This window comes from Ostrinia furnacalis, unplaced genomic scaffold (genome assembly GCF_004193835.3).
Source record: "Ostrinia furnacalis isolate ACB-3 unplaced genomic scaffold, ASM419383v2 OfSCF0986, whole genome shotgun sequence".
NCBI classification, from domain to species: domain Eukaryota; kingdom Metazoa; phylum Arthropoda; class Insecta; order Lepidoptera; family Crambidae; genus Ostrinia; species Ostrinia furnacalis.
The window spans coordinates 32,138-51,275 of NW_021131225.1; the positions used below are offsets into that span (position 1 = coordinate 32,138).

At 36.4% G+C, this 19,138-nt stretch overlaps 4 protein-coding genes across 4 annotated transcripts; 2 read left to right on the forward strand and 2 right to left on the reverse strand.

Annotated features, from left to right (window-relative positions):
• Window positions 1-261: 261 nt before the first annotated feature.
• Window positions 262-1,541, reverse strand: LOC114350805 (probable inactive tRNA-specific adenosine deaminase-like protein 3). The gene has a single exon (XM_028301741.1). The coding sequence runs from the start codon at window positions 1,366-1,368 to the stop codon at window positions 271-273; it is 1,098 nt and encodes a 365-aa protein (XP_028157542.1). The 5' UTR covers window positions 1,369-1,541; the 3' UTR covers window positions 262-270.
• Window positions 1,542-4,194: 2,653 nt separating this feature from the next.
• On the reverse strand, window positions 4,195-5,182 carry SIFa (SIFamide). Its single transcript, XM_028301748.1, has 3 exons — window positions 5,150-5,182; window positions 4,752-4,890; window positions 4,195-4,433 (listed from the first exon to the last, which is right to left on the reverse strand). The coding sequence occupies exons 2-3, from the start codon at window positions 4,870-4,872 to the stop codon at window positions 4,345-4,347; spliced, it is 210 nt and encodes a 69-aa protein (XP_028157549.1). The 5' UTR covers window positions 4,873-4,890; window positions 5,150-5,182; the 3' UTR covers window positions 4,195-4,344.
• An 882-nt stretch (window positions 5,183-6,064) lies between these two features.
• On the forward strand, window positions 6,065-7,328 carry IMFa (IMFamide). The gene is made up of 3 exons (XM_028301757.1): window positions 6,065-6,159; window positions 6,524-6,662; window positions 7,049-7,328. The coding sequence occupies exons 2-3, from the start codon at window positions 6,524-6,526 to the stop codon at window positions 7,138-7,140; spliced, it is 231 nt and encodes a 76-aa protein (XP_028157558.1). The 5' UTR covers window positions 6,065-6,159; the 3' UTR covers window positions 7,141-7,328.
• Window positions 7,329-7,546: 218 nt separating this feature from the next.
• Window positions 7,547-9,675, forward strand: didum (dilute class unconventional myosin). Its single transcript, XM_028301756.1, has 3 exons — window positions 7,547-7,845; window positions 9,011-9,133; window positions 9,541-9,675. The coding sequence occupies exons 1-3, from the start codon at window positions 7,819-7,821 to the stop codon at window positions 9,658-9,660; spliced, it is 270 nt and encodes an 89-aa protein (XP_028157557.1). The 5' UTR covers window positions 7,547-7,818; the 3' UTR covers window positions 9,661-9,675.
• The last annotated feature ends 9,463 nt before the right edge of the window (window positions 9,676-19,138 follow it).

A 19,138-nucleotide genomic window follows, 5' to 3' on the forward strand; every position in this document is an offset into this window, starting at 1 on the left:
ATTCGCTGAAATTCAAAGAGGATTCTAATGAAGAGAAAAATTGGAATTTCAAGGAAACATTGCAAATTCTGTAAAAAAAACTGAGTAATTTTTATGGATTGTTTATATACTAAGGGTATTTATTCACGATTTTGTCTCATACCCGTACGTAAGCGGAAGCACATGGTTACGAGTAGCACCGATCGTTGTGGAAATCTGTCCATTTTAAACTGATTGGTTTTAGTGAAAGATAAAGTTAAATTGTAAAATTTATTTATAAAACATTAAATTCTATAAAAATCCAGTAAATACTTCATAACGATGATTTAAAGATTGCACCGTGTGCAGTTTAGCTTTAGATTTCAACGCACCAAATTCTGCATTGTCAAAACAAAAGAAAACTCTTTTCACTCTAGCATGGGTTAACCCCATGGAACACATAACACACGGTTCTCTTAACAAATAAACATGGTAGTTCGTACACAAATACGGTCCAGTATTGCCATCGTCACCATTTTCTATATTTTCTTCTTTACTGACAAACTTCTTCGCCCCAAATTTGACATCTGGGTATTTTACACGTAAATGTTTTAATAAGTCACCATCTATACCACTTAATGGTAAGTTGTCATTTGTTTTGCTGTCCCAAGCACCACCATATTGCGTTTTAGCAACATTGTCAATAGCTAACATAGCAGAATGCTGCACAGGGTGCTTCAATCGATTGTCAAAGGCAACCGCTACAACTGAATTTATTGACGGATCAACAACTACGGAAGCGTTGAGAGTTGACAACAATTCTTCAGTCGATCCCTTTTCTGTTGCTTTTAAATACCATCTAACTGTCTCAAAGGCAATAGCCATGTATGTTCGGTGTGATTTAAGTTCGTCTTGAGGAAAAAAGTTGTCACTGGCCAGTTTTTCCAAATAGTTTTCCGGATGGAAGTTACAAGACCATATCTTTATTACTTCAGTATATTGTTTCTTTAATTTGGGAGCCTGAGATGGCACATCTATTTCATTGATTGATTCAAAAACATCTTTCAATTCTGGTATATTCTGGTCTATAAATTCTTGAATATTTGTAGTTACATTACTTGATTGGCAGAGAAGTATTGAGGTTTTACGAACTCTCTTGAGATGATTTAGTTCGTTCAATGGAAGTTTTTCATTCAAAACTTGGATTGCTTTTGATATCATTTTTTTATCTTTTATTGACGCAATGTATACCTTCGTTGTTTCAATGTTTTGACATAAATCGTCACTGAGAACTGCTTTTAAATTGCTTCTTGAGCTTATTACTTTGTTTATGTAGTCTTCTATAATGTTATTCTCGGTCATTTTTATCTCTTCAAGTTTTGCCTTTTTTGTTGCTGGTTCGTCGGCCATTGTTGATTCTTATTAGAATTGACTCATACAAATCCAATTGCATAAAACGTCAATAGCAATTGATTTTTATTTTGTCTTGAAGAATACAACTAAATCTTCCTTGTTTCCCATATTTTGTCTTCAGCTTTCTTCAAGTTTCAATGCAAGATTTATTCCTGCCTTTTCTAATGTCCAATGCTGAAAAGAGACAACACTACTTTTTCACTTTACACACTCAAAACACTACATAAGCACTTCATGGTGTAAAATGTTAATAAAATTGATTTTTATTTTTGCAGTGTTTAAAGAATTCAATACATTAGTTATTTCAGCATAATGATTATACTTCTTATGATGTGCTAACAATTTCATAATTCCTACACAAACCGTACTTGACTCTAAGCGTCATCAAATCTATTTATTTAACGTTCAATATTGTCACAAAGATAATGATTATGAATGTCTCATAATAAATGTGTAATCAAATGTAATCTATCAACAATTAAATACTTAACTTTATTAATAAATTATCACTTAAAACTTACAATGGATCCATATTTTCCAACGTTTAAAATAAACAAACGGCTATAAGTTTACAAAACAGAACCTATGACATCGTTCTTACGTTATGAATGTGAAATATTTCCAGTTTGTAGCACTTATTATCACTTTTAGAGTGTTTGAAACCGTTTAAGTAATAACTACTGCCCAATTATGGGCTTTGTTGACACAAAATTGATAATTACTAGTAAGATATGACCTTACAGCTTGCACCATCTTCTAGCGATGTTTACTGCCCTAATGGGTTGTAAATTGAGCGATATACACGTGAGAGGTTACTGTAAACGTGAACCTAAATGTACCGATTCGTAACAGTGATAAAACGTGCGTGAAAATCAAGAATTAAATGGAAAATTTACCTCGCTCTCCACCACTCTAGGTGATGGTTGTTCCGAAGTTTCGGCAGCGTGTGGACGGCTCAGCTATGAAATTCTGCTATGTACAACAACAATGGAGCACCAAGTTACAAAAAAAATACAAGATAATCGCGAATTATCACTAAAAAATCTCAACACGTAAATTCACTCCGTATCTGAAATGGCCATTGATGTTTGTTCTCATTTGCAACGCATGGCTAATTTGACATTACTCACGATTGGGTGATCGTGGATTTCGAAGAAGCAATAGCCAATCACAAGCCCGGAAAACAGCTGTCAACGTGGACAGAAAACAGACTGACAAGCGTTTCATTCTACGCAGTTTTACTTACACTGATTAAAATATTTATGAACATGATAATTGATAAAAAAATATTCAAAATAGAGCCAAATGGATTAAATTAATTTAATAAAAACCTAGGCAAAGTTTTAGCATCAGTATGTTCATTGAAGTACCATACATAATTACAACTGGATATAACTGATTCTTCAAGCATGGTAGCAAATGAGGTCACTAATGGCTATTGTGGAGTATCTCATGTCTTGATTAATTAATTCCGTTGTTATTCGACTGATGACGTAGTTGAAGACGTGGTTGAGAGAACTGTAGAGCAGTTATTGATCTACTTCTGATCTTCAGTAATTACGATTTCTAGACTAGCAAAATTACATATTTCACATCGCGGCTGGTCTACTTAATGCCTACCCCAGGATGTTAAGCTACCAATTTGAAGATGATAGTTGATAGCACTCACTCACTCATGAGCTATGATCATAATCGCAAAAAAAAACTGATATTTTAGACGGTCCTATCGCTACAAAGCAATCTCTTCCAGATAACTTAGAGGACAGTTAGCACAGTAAATAAATCAAATTTATATACTGTGCTGTGATATTAGATAAGAAATAATATTTAGGTAAAAAGGGATGGCGGTGAACGGTAGTGCTAGGTGCACCTGTCGTTAAGTAATAATAAGGGGTCATCCATAAAGTTCGTCACACGTAAAGAGGGGGGGGGAGGGGGTTGACAAAGTGTGACATAGTGTGTGACAAGGGGTGGGAGGGTCCTAAGTTTCGTGACGTCACATTTCAAATATTTGATATAATGTTGATTTCATAAAAAAAAAGTACTCAATTTAAATGGAATTATTAATAGTAATTTCAGAACTGCTGTTAATTTAATAATTTTTCAATGTGAAATTGCAAAACATGTGACGTCACACTAGGGAGNCTAAGTTTCGTGACGTCACATTTCAAATATTTGATATAATGTTGATTTCATAAAAAAAAAGTACTCAATTTAAATGGAATTATTAATAGTAATTTCAGAACTGCTGTTAATTTAATAATTTTTCAATGTGAAATTGCAAAACATGTGACGTCACACTAGGGAGGGGGGGGTCTCAGAAATGTGACCACCTGTGACAGGGACGGAGGGGGGGTCAAAAAATCATGAAATTCGTGTGACGTACTTTATGGATGGCCCCTAAGTAACTAAATAAGTAGATAGGATTTTGCACCAACTTCTCAGAACAGAATAAAAACCATTTGTTACGTTAATTATTTATATTTCGGCATTTACAGTACATTTTTAATTAATTAAATACATTTTCCTCAAGTTACAGGTAATTTAAATGAAATATATTTAATTTATTTGCAAATACAGTAGAACGCCGATTATCCGAATTAATTGGGACCGGGGTCGATTCGGATAATCGAGAATTCGGATAATCGGACTTAGACTGGTAATAGAGAAAAACGAACTTTCGCACATAGAACAAACTTTAATAAGTTTAACAAACAGACATATTTCTATTGAGCGATATTGTAGAACTGCTACAATAACGCTCAGTTGAAATATATCTGAGTTCCAACAAAATAAATCAAAAATTACTTGGTTTTAATTTTTTATATTAGGCTTAGAACCGATTCGGATAATTGGCGATTCGGTTAATCGGCGTTCGGATAATCGGCGTTCTACTGTATAGGTAAACAAACGCTACCTACTAATTTACATGGTCGTTTTGCTCTTCGAGGGTTATAAAATGCTGGTCATCGTCTACTTCTCCAGGGTCTGGTACCAGGCCTGGCAGGTCTCTGAGGCTATCTCGCAAAGAGCTGATAAGGCCTTCCCGGTGGAATCGTACTCTGTAATTACAAAATTGAAGTTGTTAACAACATGTTATGAATCCACGCCAATAGAAACCGACGATTTGGTAAAAAGTAGGCACCTAAGTACCTACTACAAGTACTAAGATTGAACTGTCTCAACCTTAACATAAAGAACTTAAGTTTACAAACCAACAAACAGGTGGGTAAAGAGTTCGGTGAAAATTTTTTTCAGTTTTATTTGTTAGAAAAATTGCCAGTTCCTTTTGATGCGGACATACCGGGCTACTTTATAGTATTTGCCAATGTTCGATGAAGGTTTTAGTTCTTCAGGTTGGACTACCATAACATACTTACCAACTGTTCCCCTCTTCCCGAAGATAGATCCGTTGAAGGGTGGTTTCCTGTAATTGGCCTCGGTGGAATGGATCAGGTACAGCACCATGGCCACGAGGAACACAGCGAAGATGGCGCGCATTTTGAGAGATGTTTTAATCTGTGGAGAAAACCAGAGATTAGTTATGTGAGTAGGTACAGTCAGCGTCGAATATTTCGTGACCCAAAGCACATGCTCATGTGCCCAAAGTTACCAAAAAGTTAACAACATAATTCTAGTTGTAAAAAAGATGTTACGAACTATTTGACGCTGATTAAAGCCCATGTTACACCACGAACGTAATTGTATTAAATTATTTGAAGACCTTTTCAATCAAGGCTCTTTTTTTACTGGTTAAGTTCATGTATTTGAAATTTACCTTTTACTGAAGGAGCTGACTGTGGAGATGCTGTGGAACAACTGATGCAAGTGTCCAGCGGCTAAGGCTTTATATACCAAGTCCGTAATAGCTTCTAAAAGCGCATTCTCCTTTGGGACTCTTGGGACTCTAGGATGATTGGAGGACTTGCCGCTCTTGATTCGGTTACTGCATGTTATGATTTTGATTAGCTGGTAATACAAAATTAATACAAAAGCAGTCAAGTTTAGATTATACCTACTTGTATGCATAGGGTTCTATGTAATATAAGCAAATAGCTCATCATAAAAATCTGTTATTAAGATCTACTAGGTAGGTCTTGACGGTTTTCGCTAAAGTTACGGTCTACCTACGTTGCTTAAAAATTAAGGTTTTGAAAAAAAAAATCGCTTGTAAAATTTGATTCCCACTTGGTGAACCGACGATCTAGTAAAAGTCGCGGGAAGCACCTGGATGCGAGCAACGCTGGATCGATCGTTGTGAAAATCCAGTGGACATGGTGCTTAGCAGGTACAAAAGTAAAATAATGTACAGTCAAGTGCAGAAATAAGTGTCAAGTATGGAATAGCTTTCTTTTTATTACCCATTTCGAAAATGGAATGATATTCATGAAAAAATTTTTTTTATTCCTAGTTTGCTTCGTACATAAGTAATGTCAAATCTTGAATTCCAGAGTTTGCAATGGACCATTAATTTAGGGAAATAACGTAGTTTAGAGAAATGAGGGTACATCATGTCGCCACTAAATCCTATTACTCGGGTGTTTGTAGTCCATTAGACGCTTCATCTATCCAATATTGCTAATCTTATGCACTAACTAAGTTATAATCCCTACGGGACCCGGCCCTATCATGTCAATATGTGGTCAATATCCAATAATCCAATAATTGGACTCCATCTTTGAATCTCCCGGTATAAAATGGCGGGAAAATCCTTCAGTGACATCAGTTGACAGCTCGACTTCGGCAGTGATACCAGCTCAAGTCTCAAAACAAACTCATTTCAAAAAGGTACGCATTAGTTTTTATATCGATTGACTTTTTTTCGAACACGAAGTTCATGATTTTTCTTATGTTTTCTGAGTTTCCATAGAACCGCTATAGTGATTTACGCATCCCTTTCCAGTAAAAAGTTGTGGTTTTTACAAGTTCATAGTGAATGTTTTAATTTTGCAAATCATGTCAAGTCTAAATAATTTTAATTCAAAAAGCTAGGAGCAAGTCCCTAAACTAGAAAGCTTAAATTAGAAATAATACTCTTTTTTGTGAATATACAAGCATTTTCTTCAACTCTGAAGGAAGTAAGTAGATCTCTCCTTTCGCCCTCCAGTGAGACATACAGCTTGTTTTCTTTACTTTTCCACGATTGTTACAGATGGCCAGCGACATGTTGAGACTCACCATCGCCGTGTTCTGCGCCCTGATGGTGCTCTTCTCCCTGGTTCAGCTCGGAGAAGCCAACTACAAGAACGCGCCAATGAACGGGATCATGTTCGGGAAGAGGGGACCTTCTGGTAAGCGTAATAGGGAATATTTTTGAATTTGTGATTGTGATATTACCTATATCTATTTAGTTTAGTAAGGGTTTCATAAGTTAAAGTACTCCCGACTGTTTATTTTGAATTGAACCACCATTTCATCACTAAGTTATGGTTCTAATTATTGATTTAACCATTGGCGTATCAAGCTGTTCTAGTTATTGATTTAACAGAAGAGAATTACTTAAAAGTGAAGTTATCTTCGAAGACCAACATTTCTGGGGTGGGCACTAGACCCTTCTGAGGTGGGCACGGCCACCCCGCTAAATACACGCATCTTGTTGTGTCCATCTTTTAGTCAGATTTTCCTCAAAGGCAAATTGTTTTTTAGTTAGATACTGATATTATTTTCTTCCTTTCAGATTACGACTCTAGGGGCAAAACCTTCACTGCTCTCTGTGAAATTGCTACAGAAGCGTGTCAGGCGTGGTTCCCTTCTCAAGAAAACAAGTGAACCGAGACGAAACAGTAGAATCCTTTACGACAATAGCTAGAAATCGGATTGATTGATTGTGTAATCAAAAACGTAACATTACTTTGATTTAAATGTAATTATTATAAGAATTAAAGCTTTAGTTGTAGTTTTTGTAAATTATTACAATATTTAAAGGCTGGACTAAGATACTTATGAAAGTAGAAAAATAAAATTACTCAGCACAATTTTTGAGTTTTTTTTACTACAATAAATCATTTATTTCTCCAAATGTTATTTAATAAAATACGAACGCAAATAGCGTGGATTGGAACGCAAGTTTGACCTATATTTTGAAATTTTATCATGGCAACACCCGTGGGAATTTTTTGATAAGCACTTTCCCCACTTTCCGTATTGTTTCGTATTCATGTTTTTATGAATGATTTATCTAATAAGTTTCTTATTGGATTCCATTTCCTAGTGGGAATCAGGAAGTTTCGCGTTCATCTCATTTCCAATTCCGCTCCCATCGAAGCGGGAGATGACATATTGATAAAACAGCTGATAACACTGTCCCAAAATGTCAATAACAATCAGTGACGTTTCGCATTGAAAAATTAGCAATTTCGAATCTACCTTGTTTCTAAAATGTATTCTATAAGTTCCGAGCTCGTGGTGAAATAATTAATTTAATTGGATATTTAATCAACACAAATCATGACTACGAAAGAGTTGTACACAAAGGTAATTTTTGAAACATTATGTTTTGATTGTATTTTGTTTTTTGGCACGTCCCTATTTTGATTTTGAATTTGGAACAGGAAGGCACGTTTGTTTTTTTCTTTAATCACATCCATCCAATGGAAATATGTGAGCCAGTGCAGAAAATCATAATAATTATACCACTTTTACTATCTATGTCATCATGCATGAGATGTTTCAGTGCCTTGTATCTTATGAATTATTTAAACACAATGTTTAGAGCAATTTAATGGCCAATGGATACAAACGCTACTTAATTACATGTTTTATTTTGGTGCTAATTACTGCTTAATGCTATGTAAATGAACAGGATGTGACTGGTTTATATCTTTATGATTGTAATCACTTGTATTACATCAAACTGTATTGTAGATAATAAATTGCATTTTTGAATTTAGAATGCTTTTTTGTTAAACACTTCTGATTCAAGTTAATGTGAAACAGATTATGCAGCGTCAATTCTAATAAGCTTCTGATTAATTTTTCCGCATGGTTGTTGGAATTTCTTGGTCTAAATGTCAAATATCAATGGTATTATTAATCTGAAGATTTTACCTGTTTAGTAGGTATCACCTAGAATAAAAAGCACTGCTGCAATTAAATAACCAATTAGACTTTTTAAAGCTCCTGTAGATGATTGGTTCAATTTTTTTATTAATTTGATTTAAGTTTTTAGCTTAAAGATTTAATAAATATTTTTTAATTAAAAAAATATAATTTTATTTACACATTTTGTTTTATAAAAAAATTCAAAATAAATTTTTGCAGCTGACTGTACTTACTTGAAAAAATTTTTTTTTAATTCTTTCCTTTTTAGATATAGGCATTAAGCCATACAGCCAAGTCTTCAGGTTTTATTAATTTAAGATAATTAATTACCCTAAACTTAATTAATGATGATGAATGATATCCCCCTCTTTTCTTCTGAGCTTCAGTTATGATGTAACTTACTGAGACTTCTTGAGAGAACTTGAAAAATGATTTATTTGTTTCATATGCCTACACTCATGCATGGTCATTTAAACTTAATGGTTAATAATTAATCCACCGTTATTACACATCAATCTGCTGAACATGACGCTTCACTTATCCGCCAAGAACTTGAATCAAATAGAATTTACAAAGGGATGCTATGAATTTATTTCAGGATGCCCGGATATGGGTGGAACATCCGGAGAAGGTGTGGGAAAGTGCCACGGTGACGTCAGATTACCGGTCCGGAGTGCTTATTGTGAAATTAGATCAATCTGGGGAGATACGACAAATAAAAGTGAGTAATTTGATTTTTATGACTATTTATTATGAAAATACAGGGTGTCCATATAATTATTTTATGAAGTAATTTCTAGTGCTTTTTTTTCATTATTATTCCAATTTTCTTAGCTCCTTAAAGGTCTTGATGAGGATGCCTAAGGATTTTTTTAACTTTCTTGGAACATTAAATATACTTTAAGTGATTTTTTAAAATTATTTTTGTTTACAATAAAAACAATCCTAAATGAACTAAATGTGTACAGTCAATGACAAAAGTATATGCACACATTTGAAAGCCCACTTTGATATGAATTGTCTTATTATAAAATAAAAAAATAGGCAATATACTTATTTAGACAAAGATGAGTAAAGAAAGCTTTATTTGAAGTTGTATTGTTTTATGTTATCCTTATTTATCCACAGATTAAAGATGAGCAGATGCCCCCGCTCCGTAACCCGTCGCTACTTATCGGCCAGAACGACCTCACATCGCTGTCGTATCTGCACGAGCCGGCCGTATTACACAATCTTAAAGTCAGGTGAGTGCCATAACCCATGATCATCGTCAGGTCATTTTTCCACGGCAGGAGCATGACTCTAACCATATAGGCAAATGGAACAAATGAAAGATTTGACTTTTACTCTCCACACTGGTCAGATATGAGGGCCTAGTGTGAGTTTTTATCAAACGCGCTCATTAGTGAGTGTATAAACCTACCATGAAACTTGTTTGTGTTATTTGCCGAGAGATGTCACTGCTCTTTGAGACGCGTAAAGTTGTACCGCGGTGTCCAGATTTTTTTCCCTGGCTTTATATACCTGGAGTATTTTGACATCTGTTAACCTTTGAGAACCATTGACAACCTGTGTCAAGCAATAAATTGTCACCTAAATATTGACGTCTTATTTATACCTAGATAAGAGTCCCTTAAGTGCGCCGAGAGTATCCGTGGTTTATTCATGGTCCTGTCGAGTCGGATATCATCAGGAAGCTGATGTCCATTGGGCACTGGTAACGGTGCAGGTGCCGGGATCACACTTTGTGCATTTTTGGAGGGAGGTGACGTCCTGGACAGTGGATCGCTGTCGCAAACAGGACAGGTGAAGAAGCTGGGTCAGCTAGGAGCTGCTGACATCAGTTTTGACAGTACCAGCTGTGGTGCTGTCAGGGCAACCAACTGGTTGAGGAACATCAGATGATGATGGTGGTGCTGCACTGAAGTGGCGCCATCTGGTGGAGACACGCTCGGAGCCCTAGGGAGTCGTGTTGGAGCCCTAAGGAGGACGTCTCGGAGCCCTAAGGGGTTCGTGTCGGAGCCCGAAGAAGTTCGTGTTCCGTTCGGCGCCGTCTATTGTGATAGTGTGTGAGTGAGACGGATACTCTTTTGACATTTTTATGTGTGAAGAAAATTGAAGAATTTTGGACTTTATTTACACTAGAAAGAAGAACGGTCACGCCCCATACAAAAAAAACCCAGACCCGACAGAAACGAGACATACCTCAGTTTTTTTGTCATGTCTTAATTAGTTAAATTATATATTTTTTATATTCGAAATCCATGTATAACACCAAAATATTACCCTTTGTTTTTGTTTAGGCGTTATACAAAAACTAATACAAAATGCCTATTTATCACCAAAATTGGTAAATGTATGTACCTAAATGTCTATTACAGCTGCTATGGAATGTATCTAGGTGACCTGGAGATACAGCCGGATTATACAGGGTGGTTATACATATGGAACGATAAGTGATCTCACTCGATTATTTCTAAACTATACAAGATATCGAAAAACTAGTTACTGATTCTGAAAGTGCTTCACGAGCTCTTTCAAATGGTACCAATAATAGGTTACAGATTATGGAAGCTGGTAACATTGAATTTTTGGATTTTGTAACTTCTCGTTTCCACCCTGTATAATCCAGGCTGTATCTCCAGGTCACCTAGATACATTCAATAGCAGCTGTAATAGACATTTAGGTACATACATTTACCNGCGCAGTAATATGATCAATTTAATCGACAAATCCAGTATTAAAAACGTACAGCTATTTTATTTTTTTTAGTTTCTGAGTCCGGATGGATTCATTTATTTACCAAATCTACCGATGTACAGGACCTATGAGTATAAAAGTGATTCATTCGATAGCTGAAAAAGTAAGCAATACGTTGTCATCAAAAGCTTCCATTTAAATTTCTTAGAAACACTTGAACGTAAAAAAAATGATGCTTCTTTTTAGATTTTTCAATGTTACAAAAAACTAGAAAGTTTTACATTTTTAGATGCACTAAGTCATTACCTAAAAACTGATATACCTTGGCTTTAAATCAACTAGTCTAGGTGCTAGCTACACAGGAGATGCAGCGGTGAAAAGGAGAGGTGGGAATAGTCCCGTAACTTCTACCTCACTGCTATTATACGTGTACTCAACCACTTAGATAGTAAACAATAGAGACAATAAAATAACTGAAAGTTTCTGACTTTCAGTTATTTTATTGGTTCTGGAGTGAAGGCGTGGGTAGGGTTTGCTCCCGGGAAATCCCGGTACTCATTTTTCCCGGGAATTCCCGATAATCTAATCCTTTATCTAGTTCCGGTACTGACGATGCAATTCCCGGGACTTTCGGTACTTTCGGGACTTCAATAATTTATTTTTAATAACAATTTTTTGACTAGATGCCATCATCTTTTTACGCACACACTATCAACAAATGAAAAAATATTAATAATGTTCATAATTCATTACCTACTATCCTTTTAAGACTGATTGTTTTATCTGATTGAACTTAGATACTACTTATTATTTCTTTCAACAGCGTGTTTTTTTATAAACCTAATTTAGTTAATTTATGTTTTGTCCCTAAGAGTAGGCGCACACCGTTGTTTTTCGTCGGCCGATAGTTTAGTCCGGCAGTTGATCAGTATGGGCATGTATGGGAGTGCGCACACTACGCCGCGCCGATTCGATTTGGCCGATTCTTCATCTATATATATAAAAATGAAACCCGTTTTCCGTTGTCACGACATAACATGAAAACGGCTTGACCAATTTGGCTGATTTTTTTTGTAGTTTTCTAATACTCTGTACAAGGTTTTTACGGAAAAAAATATAAAGAAAATCTCTACGCTAAGGCGGTACGAAGTTCGCCGGGTCAGCTAGTACAAATTAAAATCGGGCACAACTATCGGCCAACTAAAAATCAACGGTGTGCGCCTACTCTAACTCTTGTCGCTGCCAGTATTTGACATTGATAGAAAGTGAGAAAACATATTTTAACTAAAATAGGTTGATTAAACGATTGTTGCTTTTTATGAATATGGCGGTTATGATTTTTAATAGGCATTTATAACTAGTTTTGTCGTGTTGTGTAACTGTTTGGACTGATTTATTATTAAGGTAACAAACCAATTGAACTGAACAGAAAAAGTTTAATATTTTTGGTAACCTATTTACATTTTTATTAAAATTACGTACAAATTAGGTAATTTGTTTTTAATAAATAATAACCATTCACGTGGGTACCGAAATTCCCGAATTTCCCGGTTTTCCCGGTACTGGCTTAGACCTGGTACCGGGAATTCAGTAACACTCCTTAGTACCGGGACTTGTAACCGCTAGGCGTGGGTCATCCCTAGCTTTGTTCCTACTGTGACGAGTGGGAATTTTTCTAAAATCTCAAGATGGACTGACTGAAAGACGCTGGGTGCAGGCCACTATCAACTGGGCGATGTGGAAATCATTAGAGGAGGCCTTTGTTCAGCAGTGGACGTCCAGTAGCTAAAATGATGATGACGATGTTTCCTTACAGTATCCAATTCANAACCTAACCTAACCTAACCTAACCTAACCTAATCTAACCTAACTTTTTAAAGTTTAATATATTTTTTTTAAATTATTAATTATCTGGTTATACATATAGGGGGTGTGTCACTTTGAATTTTTTTTTTTTTTTTTTTTTTTACACTTAGCGTTTAAAGCTGCGCGTGCGCAGCAGCGTACGAGCATAGCGTTAAAAATGTTTCTTTTCCATTCGCGGCTTCCACTCGAGAACCGAGAGAGTGTACAGACAAACGCAACGTCGGCGGCGACCGGCCGAGCGAGATCAGTAACACAGCGACCGCCGTGCGCAGAGCGCGCGCGCACGCTCAAATGTATTATAAACATGATGCGCGCGCGCACACTCTGCGTACGACGGATCGGTGCGTTTATAAGTTGTGTTTTTAAAGCAAAGTGGTGAAAGAGTTGATGAAACTTTAACTTTTTCACTCTGTATGTACACTCTGTTGGCGTCTGAGGTTTCGGATGTTCAATGAGATTGACGGGACTTAGTTAGTGTGGCTCATTGGACGCTTGTTAAACTTTGTAGATCTACGGATGGGTTGTATGATCGAATTCGTAATAAAGATCTGTCTCACTCGGGCAATGTGTCCGCGCTATGTGCAGTCATCTGTGCTTGCATACGCGCTTCGACTGGCCACTTTTTAATACGCTTCGTTGTAACGCTTCCCGCCACATTAACCTTACATAAGGGCGATGATGGCTTTTTAGCGTTTACATCAGCGTATCGAATATGTGTATATTTTTATGTATTCTATAGCACACACTCACAACACGCAAACATTTCAACTATGTATGTCTCTGTAGTGATGGTGTCGACAAATCGTGAGAGGTAGGGTGGTTTTTCCAACACCGGGCTGACATATCGTTCATGATACGAAATTTGTTAGATNGTCAAGACCCTTTTTTTCATATGTATAGAAAACAGCACTTAACATAAAAAATATGGTCTCAATGTCGACTTTCAGTAGCAACAACAGGGTCAACAACAACAAAAGCATGAAATAAATTAATGTTCACTAAAAATTAAAACCAACTCAAAACATATTACCAAACCGTAGGCTGCCAGTGCTGCCACCGAAATATAAATCACTAGCTTTCCGCCCGCGGCTTCGCCCGCGTGGAATTTTGTCTGTCACAGAAAAACTTTATCGCGCGCGTCCCTGTTTCAAAAACCGGGATAAAAACTATCCTATGTTCTTTCCCGGGACTCAAACTATCTCTATGCCAAATTTCATCAAAATCGGTTGCGAGGTTTAAGCGGGAAAGCGTAACAGACAGACAGACAGACAGACAGACAGAGTTACTTTCGCATTTATAATATTAGTTGGGATGGTATAAATTTGACCTAGTAAATAAATAACGGAATATATTTTCTACTTTTACTTATCTAGTGCAGTTTGTTTTGGAGTCGATTTTTTTACACTAATAGATTCTATTTAGGTAGNGAGGTAGGGTGGTTTTTCCAACACCGGGCTGACATATCGTTCATGATACGAAATTTGTTAGATTTTATTATAAAATGTGATGAATGAATGTTATGTCTATGCGAACGTTCAGTGTGGGCGCCTCTGTGAGCGCTATGTGGGTGTGTTTTTTTAGCATTCTATATTAATTTATAGAGTGTTGCAAAGACTCGCCTCACGACACACGTTGTAACTGCGAACAGTGTACACAGTAGTCAAGCCCAGTTCGGTCGGTCAAACGTCGAATTGGGCTATAGACACACCAAACACACTCTTCGTTAATATTCTTTAACGAGAGCTATCATATGTATANGACTCAGAGCAAATAGAGCAAACAACATTGCGCTTACAGAATTTAGTTGTGTGACCGAAGCCAAGACACTTGAAACATTGTAACACAGGTTTAATATATTCTTCCACAGGGAGTATGCATAGACCATAACTTACTTGCTCAGGTAGAACATTACCAGCAAAGGTGACTGAGACGGTCTGCAAAGGGACGACACCTTCAGGGGTCCTCTTGGTGAATCTCCTCACAGCCAAGATCTCCTGCGAACTGATCAATTTGTCAAAAAGATGCCGGTTGCTCAATTCAGTTGGAATGAATTTGATTACTCCTGTTCGCTCTGAGTTGGAGGCAGGAATGAATGCCTTGATTTCGTGAGATGATAGAAAGGCCGAATTAGACAGTAAAGAGTTGGCGTTTTTCGGGTTATCGAAATATACAGCATACCGCAATGCATTGATTCGTTTGATTTCCTTAACACCTTTGTTGTATCTACTGAATATTGTGTTTAAGTAAATTGGATCTTTATTTCCAAATTTAATGTCATCATGAATGCTCTGAATAAAAACTGGATATACTGTCCCTGGAGAGTTCTCGGGATAACTCCGGATGTGATTCTTTTTGAAGTATGGTGCATATTTTCTGTCATCATCATCATCAGAAAGTTCACCAGTTGATGTCTTGTTTAACTTTCTTTTTTTCTGAGAATTAGCAGATCCACCACTATCAGAACCCATAGTTGCAGTNTTGGAACTTGGAAGACCTAATGAAGAGAGAATCGATGATAACACAGTAAGATTGACATTGATAAAGGCACCGACAATATCAAAGAAAACGCAGATTAGATAGTTATTTTCTTTCAAAGCCTTTTGTATATCTGTGTATAAACAACCTAAACTTTCACGAGCGGAACGCCCACGTCTGAACCCAAATTGATTGCTTGGAAGCAAATTATTACTTTCTATGTAAAACTCCAGACGCTGTTTTATCAATTGTTCAAAAATTTTACCTACACACGACGTTAGAGCTATCGGACGATAAGAGTCTGGACAATTTTTATCTTTATTCGGTTTTAATATTGGAACTAAGCAGTCAGTCTTCCATTGACCTGGAATCAGATTTTCCTTCCACAAACTATTAATGATTAAATATAAATTTTAATAGGTTTTCTTTATTTAATTTTTTTAACATTTTGTAAGAGATAAAATCCAAGCCGCAAGCATTGCCGCAAGCGGTGTCCTTTCGTGATTTGATCGCTGATATAAGCTCAGTAAATGTAAACATGCTTAACAGATAAGAATTTGCATTACTTGCTGTATGATTAGTGAAATCTAATGGTGGCGATTCTGCATGGTCTGGAGTGTATTTCGTAAGAAAATCATGAACCCAAAGCGGACAAGAATCGTTCTGCGAAAACTTGCAATTATTACTTTTATTAAATTTACGTAAAGTATTCCAAATATGAGATATGGGAGTAACTCTATTTAAATTAGAACAAAATTCTTTCCAACTCTCAATTTTTTCTGTATTAATAACACGCTTTTTCAGGGCTTGTAATTTTTTAAAATGTACATAATTTTCAGGAGTAGGGTCATTTTTGAATTGCACGTAAGCTTCTTTCGAGTTTTGTACAGCATTAGCACAGCGATCATTCCACCAAGGAACCGAAAGACGTTTAGACTTTATAACTGACGATCTGTGTGGAACGAAACGTTGAGATTGACTTTTTTTATTTGAGTTTGGCATTGACATATTTACAGCTGACTTGATGATGTCACAAAAGTTGTTGTACAATTCCAAAACATTGCTATTAGACACTGTAAAATCATTCAACATTTCATTGACTAACTTTGAGTAATGTTTCCAATTAACTAGTTTAAGATTAGGATGATCAGGGATATCAGTACCTGCTGGCATGTATGTTAGACGTGGTTGCGATGCAGTTGGTAATAGTTGTATTGAGGTTATGGTGGGTAAATGATAACTACCAAGTGGATCATCGTGCACTTTCCAGTCACAGCATAAAGCTAAACAGGGGCTCACCATAGTCAAGTCGAGTCCGTTCGGTCTCCAGACATGTGTTCCCACAGTCGTGGCCTGCTTATCATTTAATAAAACTAAATCACAATCATCTAAACTATCTAAAATATCTCGTCCTCGACTGTCTACAGTGTTACAGCCCCATATGGTATGATGGGCGTTAAAATCTCCAGCTACAATAACTGGCTTTGGCAAACTTACTATTAAATCTGAAAATTTCTTTATATGAAATCTAGGTGTACTATTAGTAGGACAATAAACTGAAACTATTGTGTATGATTTATTATTGATTGTGATTTGAACTGCTAAGTTTTGTAATGAGTTATCAAAATAAGTTTGAAGTCTACAATATTGAATTCTTTCATGAATCAGAATGGCTACTCCATTATGATCATTTCCACAGTCATTTCGCTCTATTTTATAACCTTTAACCTTAAATTTGTGAGTAGGCTTAAGCCAAGTCTCAGATATTACAGCAATATCTATACAATTATCATAAATAAACTTAGTAAATAAATTGCGATTGCACAGAAAGCTCTGAGCATTCCATTGAACTATATTTATTTGGTCTTCGAATTTGATGAATTAAAATTTTTACTGAAAGTGTCTGTAAGAATATCTAAAATGTTTTTGGATGAAATAGTTGTGTTGTTGCTTTTATTTAATGTTATAATTTTAACTATTGACTCTATTAAAAGATTCATTACCGTTGCATCAGAGTTCAATATAGACATTAAGTTGTTTTCAGGCTTTGATAAGTATTTATTATTTGTTCTTAATTCTGGAAAGGTTTGTTTACTAGATATGTCTGCATAAGTGGGAGCTTTAACAAATTTCACTCTATTTTCTTGTATTTTCTTTTGTTTTATTGGACATTGTGCTGAAATACTAATATGGTTTCCTTTGCAATGAGAACATACTGCATTTTCTTTAGGAGTTGGACAATCTTTATAATTGTGTCCATTACTGCAAATTGAGCACCGTTCCTCGTTCTTACAATACTTGGAAATGTGACCATACCTCTGGCAGCGGTAACATTGCTTAACTGGAGGGATGTACTGGGTGATGCTGTGCCTCCAGCCGCCCAGCTCCACGAAGTCTGGCAGGGTCGTCGCCGCAAAAGTGATGGCGACTGTCCCTGTGGGCTGACGGGAGAAACCTTCAGTTGTGGTGTCTTTGCGGAAGAATCTGCGAACGCTGATAATCTTCTTGCTACTGCTCAACATGGTAAAGATTTTTTTGTTATTGTACTTTATAGGCACATTTCGAATTATCCCCGTGGTTTCGGTGGATGAAGCTGGAATGCTGGCTTTGAACTGATTATCACTTAAGAAGGTTTTATTATTCAGTAGTGCATTGGCTAGACCTGGCTTTTCAAAGTAGACTCCTATTTTGTACTTGTTGAGTGCTTTCAAATACTTAACGCCTTTATTGTACCTTCTCAGAACGTTGGAAAGAGATAATAAATCTCTGGTACCAATGGGCCTCTGGCTATCAGCTGACTCTATGAAGACTACGAATTCAAAAGCTGCAGAGTCCTCTGGGTATAACCTGGTGTAGTCAGTAACATAATACGGAACAAGAACACTTCCCTGACCATCCTCCACCTCGGAATCTGATGAACTAGTATCGCCGTTGCTGCGATCGCCCGGATCCAAATCGGTGACCTCCACTTTTTTCCTTTTTTTACTACCCCTCCCCATCGTCTTAATAAACTTTCCTAACAACAAAAATCTAACAGATTTAGTTTTATTAATTTAAAACTTTCGGAAGCGCGCCTTGCCACTTCGAAGTTTCCCGCCTTTTTTTCGTTTTGACTTTTAAATTTATCACTTTTGACAGTGACAGAACAAAGACAATAACTTTTTTTCTTTCCTGGCTTTCGCGGTTTGCTTTTGGCCACAACGGAAACCATCACGTGGGGTCCTTCCGTTTTCTCATAGACTTGTTCCCACTTGTTCAGAGCCCCGATTACGGTAATTTTTAACGTCTCCAATCCAGACACGCTTCACGATTCTGCGATACGATTGGTCGTTCAACAGCGTACGTCAGCTGTTTTGACCAATCGTATTGCAGAATCAGAAGCGCGTCTGGATTGGAAACGTTAAAAGTTACCGTAATCGGGGCTCAGATCCTCACAAATGCACAGATGAGCACAAAAGTTCATTTTTATTACATGCATTACTGTGTTCATCTACACTGTAGATTCTAGAGGCAGTACAGGCACTGAAATGAATATTGAGAACTGCTACCAGCGCAGAATCGGATAGTTTATTACTTGATCCTCGTACATACATAATCTTTCTACAATTTCTATGAACGAAATCTTGTTTATGGATGTTTTTGAGAATAATTTATTAAAACAGATAACATTTAGAGTTATAGACA